The sequence below is a fragment of the Hoplias malabaricus genome, chromosome 5 (assembly GCF_029633855.1).
Source record: "Hoplias malabaricus isolate fHopMal1 chromosome 5, fHopMal1.hap1, whole genome shotgun sequence".
In the NCBI taxonomy this organism is placed as follows: domain Eukaryota; kingdom Metazoa; phylum Chordata; class Actinopteri; order Characiformes; family Erythrinidae; genus Hoplias; species Hoplias malabaricus.
The window spans coordinates 17620337-17636197 of NC_089804.1; the positions used below are offsets into that span (position 1 = coordinate 17620337).

Below are 15861 nucleotides of genomic sequence, written 5' to 3' on the forward strand. Positions count from 1 at the left end.
GACCCATTTTACACACATTTTTGAAGAAGCAGTCTGCATGCCTTGGTGCTTTTTTATACACCTGTGTCCATGGAAGTGATTGGAATACCTGAATTCGATGATTTGGATGAGTAAATAAATACTTTTAGCAAAACACTGCATGTAAATGTATTGTGTCATTATCTACTAAGCTATTAGAAATGTATTTTCACTGAATGTAAGGTAAATAGAGTTGGATAAAAGTGTCTTGCATAGTTTTTCATTACAAATACACCAAGTTTAAAGTAATGCCTTACAAATCACAATACATTACCCAGAAACACAAAAACAAAAACACAAAATTGTATGACTTTTCCACATGTGAACACAGAACTGGGGTCTTGATTAAAAAAAGGGACATGCTTTGGTTAAAATATCATAAGGATCAAACACCAGAGCAGGGTTCTTCCCCTTGTCTAAACAGCACAGTTTAGAATGACTGGTTTTAGTGCCTGTTGATTTAATTGAGAATGAGACACTGCTCAGTTCAGCACAAGAGCCCAGGAGTGAAGAGCAGATCCTATGGGTTTTTTAATTGTATTAATAATTGTTTATTAATTATTTTTTATACTATTTTTATTTTTCATCGCGACCCTGAAATGGACAAGCGGAAAATATCATGATGATGATGGTGATTTTTATTTTTAATTTATTTCCAGTTATCTAATCAGTATTCTGATTCATCCATGCTCATTGTGTTTGTTTTGCCATATATAATCATGTCTTTGAGGTTTCACATAAACACAGGTCCAGGGAGGTGGGACGGTTCAAAAGGCACTTTATGTAAAGAGCAGCACAAAATCATAATGACTTGTTTTATCTCGTGTTTTCTGAGATAAATGTCTAACTGACTGGTCTTGTTTCATAGTGCGTTGGTAGACTCCATATCCCCAAATTAAAGTGCACGTGCACTGAACGAGTGATTCAACCACAATATGTCCACTTTAAAATTGCCCCATGAAACGGAACAAAATGGAAGACTCCACTCTCATGAAAGGAGTTTGTGAACAGTCCCAATACCAGGCTAGAGCAATCTAAGGTGCGCTCAACATGAAATATCTTTTTGACTCCTAAATTAAACTTTGTTTTCCTGCTGTGATTGTTCTGATGTAAAGCAGTGGCACAAAGGTGAAATATCTCACATCCATTTTCAAACACCTGCACTGTAGACTAGATTAAATTGATTTAGTCCAGTCTATTAACAGCTGTAAATAAAGCACTATTACTGAACAGGCCAAACATTTGCTGCAATAACAGTCTTCTGGAGGTACTGACACTAGAAGTTGGAACACTGCTTTGAGAAATGGTGGCAGCCTGGGGAACATGTATGAGATTTGGTACTGATGTTGGATTATTAGTACTGGATCACACCTCTCAGAACCATTCCAAAGGAATTGGATGGTGCTGCAACGCTCCAGAGAAGAGAGTTCCACTGCTCTGCAGCCCAGTGCTAAGGGTTATAACCTACTAAATAACACTTTGTATTTTGCCAAAACTCCAGAATATACTGTAGATTTGTATATGCTGCAAATGTGCAACTGAGCTGTGGGTTTGATCAGGAGCCATGAGGAGTGTGATGTGTTCTCTCTGTGTCTGTGTGGGTTTCCTCTGCTTGCTCTGGTTTCCTTCCACAGTCCAAAAAATGTGTCTGTAGGTGTGCTGGCTGTGTGAAATTGTCCAGTGAATGGGTGAGTATGTGATACACTGGTACCCTGTCCAGGGTGTGTTCCTGCTTTGCTGCCAGTGATTCAGTTAGGCTCTGGACCCAGTTACTCTGGCAGTTACAGAAAATGAATGAATTAATGAGTGAATGTGCAATTGGACACCTGTGTCAACAACTGGTGACAGAAAAGTTGAACTCACTGAGTAAATAGAGTGTGCTGACAAAGAGATATTTTAATATTTGCAAGCACGAATGACATAAACACATTTTATTGTGTGGTATAAGTATTTGTTTTGCTTTGAATACAGCAAATAACTTGAAATCCTGAACTCTTGCCTAGTACATTTCTTGGCAATATAAGCGCTGCACGGAGAAGCTGAAGGACCCTAAATCCTTGAGCTCCATTTTATGACAGATTGATCCTCGCTGTGAACGTGTGCACATTTATTTCTTTAATTATTTTGGCTACTTCTTTAGGCAGTGCTCTGCGCTACTGCCTCAGTCTGCGGTCATATTTCATGTGGTAAATATCATGGCGGCTGTTGGAAGATTCTCTCCTCTTCGTGTGCTTCACTTCGTATTTCGTCGTGTTATTGTTGTTTTTTAAACTTGGCACGTTAGCTGTAGCTGAGTGAAGGGGAAAAGTGGGGTCTGCTGACGAGACTAAAGCCACGGGTTCTCTCTCTTTTTTCTGGTGGTGTAAATGAATTTGATTAGGAGGTGGTAAATTTGTTCGTTGGCGGTTAAGTGCACCTCACTTGAAGAGCGGAGAAGAGAGGAGAGGAGAGAAGTGAATGAGGGGAGTGAGAGTGGACTCCCCTAGCAGCTTTACTCCCGCTCTTCCACTGGAGTTGGAGAGGCTACACAACTCGTTAGCGAGGCACCCGGAGAGAAACCTGACCAAGAAAAGCGACAAAACATGACCACAAACCAAACCTCGGTACGCCACTTTAGTTTGTGAACCGTAGAGGAGGTCCGCGCGGATGTTTCGTCGGAAAACGCCGAGAAATAGCGCGTAAAGGAGGGGAGACGAAGGAGCAGTCCGCGCCTGTCAAGACTGGAAGTTTTCTCGCTACTAACCACAAGCTGGAGGAGGAGGCAGATCTGTAAATAATGACGGGGAGAAGGGTGACCCGCGACTGCTTGGCTCTGCTCCTGAGCGTCGTGGTGCTCGCAGCGGCGCAGAACGACACTGAGCCCATCGTGCTGGAGGGCAAGTGCCTGGTGGTGTGCGACTCCAACCCAGCCACCGAGCGCAGGGGCTCCTCTTCGCCGCTCGGCATTTCCGTCCGAGCCGCCAACTCCAAAGTCGCCTTCTCGGCCGTTAGGAGCAACAACCACGAGCCGTCAGAGATGAGCAACAAGACCAGAATCATTTACTTCGACCAAGTAAGAGCCCAGAACCAGCTTTTCTACCAGAAAGAAATGGTTTTGAGGCGAGTTGTAGCTATATCACTACACTCGTTATCTAGATACATGGCGCGCAGGGTAGGTGCGTGTTTAAAAAATGCAGAGTTAATAGAGCGCTCAAGCTACAAGTTCAACGGCTTTTCTCTTGAGAGGAAAAATAACCGTTAGTAAAATACCTGACAGGAATGTTATCTCGGAAAAAAAACAACCGTAAAACTCATTAATACGCACTAAACCGGTGTAACTCGTTTAAGGAATGTGCTTCAGCTTCGTGTCTAAGTTAAATCAAGAAAACATTGTTCTATTGCTCATTTTCAACCCACCGAATTCTCCACTAACTATTGATGCTGTGAAAAAAAAACAGTTCACAAAAGCTTAACATTTATTAGAGTGATTAGTGCATAAAGTAAATGTTTGTGTTTCCGTTCAGATCGACTGTCATACCCAGACAGGGAGCGTATATCGGGCCACTGGCATAAAAGGTTGATACACCACTGACTGTAGACCACTGCTGGACCCCTCAGATCACTGTCCTGTACAGGATCTCACTCTAATTTAATCTCCTCAAACAGATTTTAAAATCATACAGACTTTTATTCTGGAAAAACAAATACAAATATTACCAACAACTATGAGAGGCTTAAACATGAGTATAAGCCTGATATAAAAAAGATTATGCTGAAAATGTTGACACTGTGCAGGATTAAAATGATTTACAAATCTAATTTATAAAGAAGAACAAAAGAACGTAATAAATGAAAAACTAGTAAATTTGACTGTGAATGGAAAAGTGTGAAAATGTGGAATTTTGTCTAAAATTCTGTTTAATCATCGGTGGTCCGCCCAGAAAATGCAGTGCAAAACACCAACCTCCAACTTTGCCCTCAGTGGACCAACCGTGGTCTGCCGTCTCCTTGCTATCAGGGAACATGTTATAGTTTTGTTTTTGTTTTTTTCCTTGGGAAGGCAGTTTGAAAGGCTTGGCGTGATATAGTCTTGTAAATAGATTGATTACTGTGTAAGTCACAAATTAATTATAATAATAATTAGTAATTTGAAAACAATAATAATGTGCACTCTTGAACTGACGGTGCAAGTTAAAACTGAACAGAATTTGAAAAAACAAACAACAAACAAATAGCTCCTGTAATACCACAGGTGATGTCCAAATACTGCATTGATGCATTAACTCACACGATGTTTAGCATTGACCTAAGTGACCAATGTGGCAGATATGAATTAAACAGAGCAGGTGTTAATTCAACCTTTAGAAGGTCTTCTGTGGTCATTTGTGCCACATACATTCAGAATTGTGCGCTACCATCTAGTTGAGTTTTGTGCTCTAATATCTGGTATATCATTTTCTGTACTTCTTGTCAGTTTGAATCCTAACCACTCATTACCCTTAATCTTGCACTGGTTGCTTGCATTTTATGTTTGCACTGTCTTCTGCAGCTATCTTGCTCCTGTCATGCTGTCGTTCCTAGTTAACGTAACCGTATATGTTGCATTGCCTTCTCCCACCTACTTGCTTCTGTCATTCACTAGTCATTCAGATCTATCATGTACGCCAGTAGCCGGGGGCACATTCTATGTGAATGTTTGAGTTCAAGCTTGACATTTGAACTGACTGTGCCATGTAGCACTGACTACATTTACAGATACTTTTTGGATATCCAGTTATACTCTTGCACACCTGTCAGTCTTGTCATTTCTGTAAATAATTTCTGTTAATTTACACTATTGTATTCTCCATAACATACGCCAATCAGCCATAACATTATTACCCCCCCCCCATTTCTATCTTCACTGACTATTTCCTCAGCTCTGTTGACTTTACAGGAGCACTTTGTAGTTCTATAATTGCAGAATGGAGTCTGCCAGTTGCTCTGCATATTGTTCTTTCACCCTGTTCTTCAATGCCACCACAGAGCAGGTATGATATGGGTGGTGGATCATTCTCTGCACTGCAGTGACACTGACATGGTGGTGGTGTGTTAGTGTGTGTTGCAATGGTACGAGTGGCTCAGACACAGCAGGGCTGCTGGAGATTTTAAACACTGTGTCCACTCACTGTCCACCCTGCATTCTAGATATAAAGTCAGAGACTCATCTTTTGCTGCACAATTTGTTTTGGTCATCCTCTAGTCTTTCATCAGTGGAAACTGGATGCAGTACTGCTGTGTCTGATCCAACTGTGCAACACACTACCACCACATCAGTTTCATGGCATTGCTGAGAATGATTCACCAGCTACCCTGTGGTGGTCCCATGTGGGTACCAAGCATTGAAGAACTAGTTGAAAAGGAGGTATATAAATGTGTAAATGCACAGATGGCAGTCTGTAATGAAGAATTACACAGAGCTCCACTATTGTAAATGGAGTTGCAAGAATGGACAGTTAGGTAATATTAAGACTGATTTGTGTATCTACTTCATGCATATAACACTGTAGATTCTTTTTGGATAAATAAAGGTTATATGTACCTTGCATTATGTACACCGCAAGCTGTACACCTGTGACAATTACCTTAGTTGATTGAACACAAGGCACAATTATTTAAGAACTCTGAAGCATACAATCTGAGCTACCTCAGGCACTGCAGTGACTTTGAGGACAATGTTGAGTTGCTGTGGTGCATCAGTAATTTTTTATATTAGAGCTATCTATATCAGATGCATGGTTAAAATGATCCTTCCATGAGGACACCGAATAAAATACTCAGTAAACAGTTGTTTACTCAAGGTCTGATAGTTATTCATACTTAATGGTGCAATTGAGTAAATGGACTGTAGCATAAATTAACTGTTAACAGTGCAGTGTTTTATACCACACCCAAGAAAACTCTTTTTCCCTTATATCCCTCTCTGACTCTCTTCTTCTGCTAAGGCAGTGCTAATAGCTGTACATTTTGATGCATGACACAAGCTAAAACTCGGCTTCTTTTCTGCTGAGATGTGCTCTGTATAGGCTGCCCTTGAGGACCTATTATTCCCTACTCATTACTTTGGCTGTAGGAGCAGGCCGGGAAAAAAGCTTAAAGAAGGTAGCTTGACCAGCTGCTTTCAGCCCCCAGTTTCTGCAGACCTCAACGCACACATTACCGGCCAAAGAACTGGCCATGAAGCCGGCATGCTCTTGCCCTCTGTCCATCCTGCGGAATTGAGGCCTCTCGAGGCCTTTATGTAACTCTCTGGCGGCAGAGCAAGAGATGCCGGCCTGCTATGTATTGTTTGAAATTTCTGTTAATGCCAGCTAGCCTCCCAATGGGACTAGCTCTGGTGCAGATGCTGCTTAATCTTCTCCAACACTTGCTGGACCATGCTGGCCAGGCTTGGAGAGAACTATTGTGAGTCCAGTTGTAAGGTATCTGGAGCTCCTAGATATGTCAGTGGCAGGCAAGCGCGTCTTATCTGAGTCCCAGGATGGCCACGAGAGGAAAGAGCTGGTCTGCGTTTTGGGTCAAGCTTGGGCTCAAACCTGGGAATCTGTAGGGTTGTCTTTTTGATGGGATGTTAATTTGATCTTGAGCTATATCAGCACATATGTGAAATGACAGTTGTAAATACAGTGTTAAATACATATAGCACATACCATCATTATAAACTAATTTTATTTTCATTAGTTCAATAGCATTTTGCAGAAATTAATTGCCAGAATATCAGATTTTGACCATTTTCCCTTGTCAGTGCAGCCGATAAGCTAAAACATGCATGGTGTACAAAATCTGCTGTTGATAATATTTGTATAGGATGTCTGAGACCATTGCATGGAATAGGAAATCGTTTTTAACTGAAATAGAGTCTTATTGTATTACCCTCAGGGCTATTGAAAGTTATTGTTAAAAAGACAAACGGTATCCTTGGATGGAGCTCCATCATGCAGGAAAACATATACCCAAAGTTCCACAGCTTTGTTTCAGGAGTCTTTATACCCCTCTAGCTCAAGCCTGACATTGGACATGGGGAGGTATTTGTATTTTCAGTGTACCTTTAATCTGAAGAATCTAATAAATGCATTTGGTTAATTTCTAAATTTAATACAGTAGACTGAGAGTTAGAGCACATCTCTCTTGTTGGCTGTGGACCAATCAAAAGCAGTTTCTTTAGTTTGGGAAAATAATAATTTAATTGTTAAAATGATACAAAACATCCATATTGTGATAATAATCACAATACCCCCCCCCCTTGTAGTTGAGAATATTTTGGCAGCTTCCCATATTGACACATGTACACATATTTAACTTCCAAGCTCCATTCATTCATTGGCTGTAACCGCTTATCCAGTTCAGGGTTGCGGTGGGTCAGGAGCCTACCCGGAATCACTGGGAGCAAGGTGGGATCACACTCTGGAGGGGGCGCCAGACTTTCAGTGGTCGACACATTCACTCACACACTCACACCTACAGACACTTTTTTGAGTCACCAATCCACCTACCAGCGTGTGTTTTTGGACCATGGGAGGAAACCGGAGCACCTGGAGGAAACCCACGCGGACACAGGGAGAACACACCAAACTCCTCACACTCCTCACAGTCACATTATATTAGGCAAAAATAAATGTATTTATACAAAACTGCAACTAATTATAGAAACAAAAATAAAATGATTGTGCATAATAGCTCCTAACTGCTTACCTGCAAAAAAAAAATAAAAATTATAAAACAGATTCCTGAGAGGAAAAGCCTAAAACCTGCACATTTGCTGCAAAAATGACACATTTAATCCCCACATCTCTTCAGTGACTGGTATGAACTTGCTTTGAGATATGCCTCATCATATTTTTTCCCGTTGGAAGTTGTGTCTCCAGAAAACTCATGCAGATTTAGTTCTCACAAAGTTGTCCATATTTTGATAGCAGTGCTCAAACATGCGTAGCTCATTTGGCCCCCATTTTAGGAACCACTGATTTAGAGGAAAGATTAAAATGCAACGAGGGTGCTCAACAGCCAATGAGCACTAACCAAGCAGACAAACTTCTGCTTCTAGTTTCTATTTGTTTAGTTATTTATTTGGAAGCTTTAAGGGTATTGTTTAATTTTCTTAAATTTACTGTTTATATGCATGCTCTAAATTCATTTTATACATTGTTTTTGTTGTATACTGTTTATATTTTTGGTTGAATTTAGTTGTTTGCTGATAATCTGAATCCACTATATGTTCAGCACTTTAGTTTTTGGGGTTGGGGTGTTCCAGGGGAGCTCTAGGTCAGGTCACTGCTGTTGGGAATGCATTTTTTTAAATTCAGTGTTCAAACATAGTTTTCTCTCTTTCTATCAGCTCCTTAGCTCTGTTTCACAGTTCTCACAATCTGTTTTAGCATATGACTCTCAACAGAAGCTCTTGCCATACTTGTGCATGACCGGCTGCTAATACCAGCAGAGCAACAACATAAGAATTTGTGGCCATGCATTAGCAGCATGATTTGTTAAATTCAAGCTGAGAGTATGATAAATTAAACAGAAGCAAAGATTGAGGAAGGGATATTTTTATTGCTTTAAGTGTGATGCATATAGGCACTTAGAATTTAGATTTATTTTTGACAACATGTATATAATGATAGGCCAGTGTTAGTTAAGGTCTTTTTTTTTTTGCACTAACGTATATAATTTCTGACCCATCAACAAATGTCTATAAAGGTGTGTAATGTGACAATATTTTATTGTTATTGTGATGTTATGTTAGAATTTTTTGACTAAATATATGATATTATATTGTTGCCATATTGCCCTCCCATACCTTCATGTAAAACTTCAGTCTTTCATGTGGTCTTCAGTCTTTGAAAACCATACTGCAGTATAAAAACCCAAACTCTGGTGTAGACTTTTCAAGCAAGCTATGTGTGAAACCAGGCAATAGAAAATAGTAATAAAGCCAAAGTCCTCAGAACACCACTCCTCAGTATATAAAGAGTTTTTCTAAGAGAGTTTGAGGGGTTTTGCAATCTAAAAGTGGCGCAATATAGAGAGGGAACAAAAATCCCAAAGGGCATGAGAGACAACAGAGACAGAGCAATCAAAATATCTCCTCATCTCACTCAACCATGTTCCAAGACCACAAGAAGCTTCAGTAGGAAGGAAAACAATCCAATACATGCAGTGCTCCATCCAGCACTGAATATTAGCAATATTAGCTTTAATCAGGCCATCCCTCAGACTATTTAGTCTGCCCAAAAGTTTGCCTGCACTCAAATGAACGCTTTCTACTAAGTTAAACAACTCCTACTGCTAAACGCGTAGAATGAGGTCATCATGTCTTATGGTAGGTGTGGCCTAGAGTGGTATAAAGACCCTTAACACCAAAGTGTAGGGCAGTAGAGTGATGCACCATTGGAGTGGTGTTTGAGATCTAGAACCATCATCCAACATCAGTACTTGGCCACACAAATCTTCCAATAAACAGTGTAAACCACAGTGGAGATAAATTCCTTATTGATACCTTCACATTAGAATAAATAGTGACTTTAAATCAGTTTTTATTCATAATCTGTATCTTTGATTTTTTCTGCAATGTTTTTGTTCATGTTGGATTTTAATGGGCAGACCTAATTTTACTTATTTGATGTCAACGTCTACCATAGAACCTAGTTCAGAGGCCAATTTATGCTTTTGTGTTGACTCATCGCAGAGCCTACACAAGTGTATAATCGTGCATTCGTGCCTGCGTCTTTCTGAAATTACACAGCCAAAACAGTAGGCTGAATAACAAATATCTTCCTCTACATTATGTGATGCAAATAAAGAGGTATAGTACTGCTACAACATGCACTAATTGGAACAGATCGTAGTTTACATGTGGTGCCTACAAAGAAACAAATACAACACAGACACCTTTTCCCCATGTGTTCATGCTCCTCATAGAGAGTATTTATTTTTTATTTTTTTGTCCTAGAGATGTCTGTATTTTTCTTTGTTCCACATTTGTGTTTGTTTCTCGCCAAGAATTTGCAGGTTTCTGCAGTAGGGATGGGCAGTATCCAAATTTTTTCATACTGTCATACTAGAGCTGGGCGATATGAGCACAAATCAATACAACGATTAATTGTACATTTTATCACGATTACAATTAATGAATGATTGCTTTGTTTTTGTATTTTTGACCCCCGAAATTCAGTGATGAGGCTTGTATTGTGAATATAGATAGGGGCAGAATCACCAAATATTTACATGGTTTACGATATTACCATCGAAGGTGGGGGGGGGGGGGTGCACTGTAGGGTTGTGTGAGCATATCAGAACATCAATTTTAACACACCACTAGGGCTGGCCCCGATTATTCGTTATTTGGGTAGGAATTTATAATTTTGTCCGTCCACTCCACATGTATTCAGACTTGTCAAAATAAAAGTCTTGAAGGAAGCCTAAAACAGACTAACACCCTACAGCAACCTACTTTGCTGGCAAAGCTACAGTTAATTTTGTCAGCTTTACACCTCTAATTAGACAGCTCCATGAAGCTCTGGCTTGTTTGTGTACACTCTGTTCCCTTAGTAGCCATAATGAGAGCCACAGTGCAGCCTTAATTTTACAGCGCTGGTTTTCTGAACAATAGAGCTGGCCCCAAGTATTTGGGTATATAGATATTTGTTCGTTGGATATTCGGTATTGGGTATTTGGTTTCTAATTTTGAGATTCGGATTTGTGCCTGAAATTAGTGCACCAAACTGGTTAAATTGTGTATACTCTGTGCCCTTAGTTAGCGAGCTAGTTAGCAGGTTAGCGAGCAAAGGTAGCAAGCAAATGAGCGTTGTGATAAATACCAACTTCATTTTAAAATACAGTGGTATACGATTTTTCTGTAATACCACCCAACCCTAGTCTGCAGTGTAGTGTGAAGAATTAAATGTTTCTAGACTTTCTCGGTTCAAATTCAATCAATCACAGTCACTGTGGTCTCATCAATGTTACATTTCCATGGAGGTGTGCGGCAGGCTATGGGTCCAACATGTAGTTTATGGTATAGGTTTGACGCAGAAGCATAAATTGATCTTTAATGTCATGGTTATATCACAAAGCTTGATTCAAAACTGCCTTTAGTGCATCTGGTTGTAATGTCTCCGCAGTAATAAAACTCATGCACATAGACATTAAAATTACTGAAAAAATTGTTTCCGACCATACCACCAGTGCCCTACTGTATCCTAGCCTCTAGAAGTGGCATGCCAATTTTCTGCTGTCCACCACTGGTGGGTTTCTTTCAGCCAGCTTATGTTTGGTGTACTGGGGCAGTGTAAAGCATGTGTCCTCAGTATCCTGTCATGGGGCAGTTTGTGTTTGTGTGTATGTCTCCGCCATACCTCAAACTACAGTTTCTTTGCCAGCCACCTATCAGCTCTTCTCTGTTGCAGGGGCATTCAAACCAAGGCTAACCCAACTAGCTGCTCTAGCTGACACTACTCTGTTTATCGCTATGCTGATTCTGCTTTCACTCGTTATGACATGTGACACATACTTGCAGCACAGAGCAGCAGCAGAATAACTTTATTTAATTTAATTATGGCATAAAAGCATATTAAATAGTTAAAAATGAGTCAGGGCAGCATGGCACTGCAGATAGTGTCGTTGTCACACAGCTCTAGGTTCCTGAGGTTGTGGGTCGAAACCTACGTCAGGTCACTGTACGTGATGAGTGTTGTGCGTTTTCCGTAAGCTCGTTTCTCCCCAGGTCATCCACTTTACCCCCACAGTCCAAAAACAAATGCTGGTAGGTTATAGGCTATTCAAAATTGTTCTGTTCAGGTTGTGTTTCTGCCTTGCACCCAGTGATTCAGGGTGGGCTCCAGACCCACTAGAATGAAGATGAATGCAGAGAATGAATGAGTGAATGAATGTATAAAAATTGGGTGATATGAATAATGCAACTGGTATGATCATTAGTGTGAGGAATATGCTAAGCATATGTTTATTTTCTGTGTCATAAACTGTAGAATTTAGTTCTTCTGGTTCTTTGTGGGGAATAATTGGTCTCGAATGGCAAGGCTGGTCCCGGCCAAGCTCATCACCAGCACGACACGTTCAGATTGAGTGTAAGAAATCCTGATTATTCTTTGACTGCAGCGGAGCATGACGGCAAGGAAATCCTTTGCTATGCATGAGCACACGTATAAATCAAGTCTATTCCCTTCTCATGCTCATACGTTCAAGGCTTTTAGCTGGAATCTGGACAGAGCACAAAAGAGAAACGCACTGTGGCCAAGATATTTCTTCATAATAATTTGCTGAATTCTTAGTTAATTTCATGCTTTGATACTTCTAAAATATTTCTCCCTCCACAGGTCCTCGTCAACATAGGAAACTATTTCACATTGGAATCTGTTTTTCTGTCCCCTCGGAAAGGCATCTACAGCTTTAACTTTCACGTGATTAAAGTGTACCAGAGCCAGACCATACAGGTGAGAACAAAACAAAAAGCCCTTGGGAGAAATGTAGAGAAATACGTATTTATGTTTTCTTGAATTACTCAGTATTGGTGTTGTGCTAGGGCTGAAGAAATGTATATTGATCAGCTGTATTTTGAAATTGTGTTGTGTGCATGTGCACTTTTCTAGCTGGCAGTCTACTTTTACTAAAATGGATGTGGTGAATTTGCAGAAGCTTAAGGAACACTAGAGCTGCATTCCATATGCACCAGTCAATTTTTACGAATGGCATTAATGATGGACACTATTGTCCCTTATTCCAATGAGAAACCTGAGCTTCTCACATCTGCAAAATGTGGGCTCTGTCCCAACTCCCTGCATAATGCATTTTACAGATTATAAAACTAATACTATTACACAGACAGTGCACTAAATGTTAGACAAGGGAAAGTAAAGCTTAAATTGAGTACAAAATATCTGACATACAGTGCAGTATTTTAGTGCAGAAAATCTTATTTTAATGATCTACAGTGTGCACTATGTAGTGTGGAAGGAGATTTGATTTTGAGTTTCAAAGCTGCAGCTTGGTATGACATGCATTGTCATAGCAACAGTTCATCACATCCTGTTAGTAAGAAACTGTGTAATATATAAATATTTTGTGTACCAACCTGACAAACTTACATTTTAAAGCTAGTACGTAGTATATACTACATAGAATTAATGTGTAGTATACATTTGGGGCACAGCCTTGTTAAGATTGGGCATATTTGACCTGGGCTCACCCTCCAGTTGCAGAGTGTAATTCCATTTTTCAACACTTTCCTGAAAACAACAACAACAAAAAAAGATAACGTGGTGGAGAGGGGGCTTGGGGGTGGTGGTGGGTTACCTACCCTCCTCCAAATCTTACATAGTGCAGTTTTGGCAGTGCTGAGCCTGGAGTATCAATGAAAGAGACTCTGGTCCACTTATTACAGGTCAGAGAATTATGACAATGATTTTGAAGCTCGAATTGTAAAAATACTACATAGTGTTGCTTTTAATGTATGTAAATGAATGGGGTTTAAAATGAAAATAAGAGAACTGATTAAAGATCAGTCAGAACATTCACAACATATTCTCCAATTTGTTCAGCTCAAGTTTGTGCATGCATGCCCTTTTTAAGCCTGTCATAAAAAGTAGAAAACTGCCCTACTAATCTTAGACACCAGGTCATTTGTATCACCAAGGGTAGATCTTGTAGGACAAGCCATGTGATAGATGCCATTGTTAAGTTTCCCTTGTGCCTGATACAGTCCAGCTGCACTTATTTGACAGCAGCCCTCACTTCATGCTCCTTCATATGGATTTGCCCTCCACTGTCTTTCAGGTGAACTTGATGCTAAATGGGAAACCAGTCATCTCCGCCTTTGCGGGTGACAAAGATGTAACGCGTGAGGCTGCTACCAACGGAGTTCTCCTCTACCTGGACAAGGAAGACAAGGTTTACTTGAAACTGGAGAAGGGGAATCTGGTGGGAGGGTGGCAGTACTCCACATTCTCCGGCTTCCTCGTCTTCCCTCTGTAAAGAGGAGGCAAGCGATTCTGCCATCTCGGCCGTGGGCCAACAACTTTTCGTCATTTTGTAACCAATCTGTCAGCATTAACTGGAAGTACCCGCACGGAGGCGTTCTTCCAGACGCTCATTAACTGTTGCCTAAAGGAGGAAAAGGGCGTGTTGGAGAAATGTGGCAACTAGATGTCCAGAAAGTGTGTATTCCCCTTTAAATGATGCAAAAAACAACCACATCTAGGGGACTGCTGCAAGTCATTGTTGCCTTCATATATTTAGCAAATTCAGCAGAAGCATTAGCAACTTCAAGTTCTGAGATGTGAGATGTTCTGAGATTTTTTCTCACCATGCGTGGTTCATAGTTGCCAGGTTGCGACTGATTTCATCAGTGGGGTCAATGTGTGTCGTTCATGTTTGATCATCACATGTCTGTTAAGCCAGCCAAGCACTGTATTTCTCTGGTGGTATAAGGGCACAGTGTCTCTGTGTAGTGTTTGCACAGCCAGTGGATTTCTGTTGACAAATATGAAGATTAAATGAATATTGCAACACAAAAAACACTTACAGCAATAGAATACTTAATAATGTATATGTAAGCTAAGCCCACACTCTGCTGTATGTATTACCAACCTGGAGATATTCTACAGAGCTACTGGTAAGACTTCCATTGTTAAAGAGCACCTGGGTATTAGAGGAGTGTTGGGGTAATGAATGATAATATGCGGTCAGTAATGCAGTGAATAAAAGCCAGTAGTCACCTGTGCAGCCAGGTTAACCACAGAAGTAACAGCCCTCAGTGATGACTCCAGAAACTGTGGTCCATATGCAACCTTAGCAACACAGTTGTATTCCCACTTAACACATACCTGCACTGACAGGCATGTTGGTGGATGTGATAATTGCTTGTACAGACCACGCCCATATAGGCTGAAACAGGGACGTGAACACAAAGTCTTTGGGGAGGAGTTCAGGGTGGCTTATGAATGCGTATGAATCCGGACCCCCCGTTAGATAAGTAAATACGAGAAAAGGGTGGAGGTGGGAGCAAGTTTGTCCGACGCGGAGTTGATGTGAATTTGCAGGGTATATATAAGGCTGAGAAGAGTGCAGGTGTGGTCCTACTCCCAAAATTATTTTATTACATAACTTCAATAAGACATGAATACTGTTCTATCACTGTATCCAACAATGAGGAGCAAAATTTGTAGGATCAGCTTGAATATTCTCAAGGTCATGGTCTATGTCCAGAAGGTGAATAATTCCCTTGGAATAATCAGGTTCTGGGTATGATCAGAGTGGTTTGGAAATGTCGAGCTTCAAAGTTTTTTTGCATTTCAAATAACAAAACTGCGATGTGGAACAGGTTTCTTACATCCAGGAAAATAACAGATTCCCTCAATGTGTCCAAAATAATCAGCAACAGAATCCTGTCAAATCTTATTTGTTAATGAGTTTATAATGAGGTGAAATGCATATTTGAAACTTTAATTTTATTATTAAAATAATCCTAAGAACTTACGTGTGGTGTGGGATTTTAAGGTTGTACCTGGCACCACGTGAAAAGAAGCTACAATGTACAAACATCAACACAAATTGCTTAGTAATAAATAATGTCAAAACATGAACCTTTAGTTGAAACGTGTCTACATGTGGCTGAAAGCTCAGTTAAATGCTTTCTATGAAATTTAAAAATAAGTATTGCAGGACGGCATGGTGGCACTGCAGGTAGTGTTGCTGTCACCAAGCTCCAGGGTCCTGGGTTTGTGGGTTCGAGCCCTGCTTTGGGTGACTGTCTGTGAGGGGGTGTAATCTCCCTGTGTCTCTGTGCGTTTCCTCCAGGTGGTCTGGTTTCCTCCC

General features: G+C 40.4%; 1 protein-coding gene across 1 annotated transcript; it reads left to right on the forward strand.

Moving 5' to 3' along the window:
• The first annotated feature begins 1937 nt into the window (after window positions 1-1937).
• cbln4 (cerebellin 4 precursor) lies at window positions 1938-15484 on the forward strand. The gene is made up of 3 exons (XM_066673109.1): window positions 1938-3070; window positions 12366-12482; window positions 13822-15484. Exons 1-3 carry the CDS (start codon window positions 2795-2797, stop codon window positions 14017-14019), a joined length of 591 nt encoding a protein of 196 aa, XP_066529206.1. The 5' UTR covers window positions 1938-2794; the 3' UTR covers window positions 14020-15484.
• Window positions 15485-15861: the final 377 nt, after the last annotated feature.

Coding starts and splice junctions, on each gene's coding strand:
- cbln4 (XM_066673109.1), top strand. CDS start 2,795: ATGACGGGGAGAAGGGTGACCCGCGACTGCTTGGCTCTGCTCCTGAGC. Junction 3,071..12,365: donor GAATCATTTACTTCGACCAA/GTAAGAGCCCAG, acceptor CTCCCTCCACAG/GTCCTCGTCAACATAGGAAA. Junction 12,483..13,821: donor ACCAGAGCCAGACCATACAG/GTGAGAACAAAA, acceptor ACTGTCTTTCAG/GTGAACTTGATGCTAAATGG.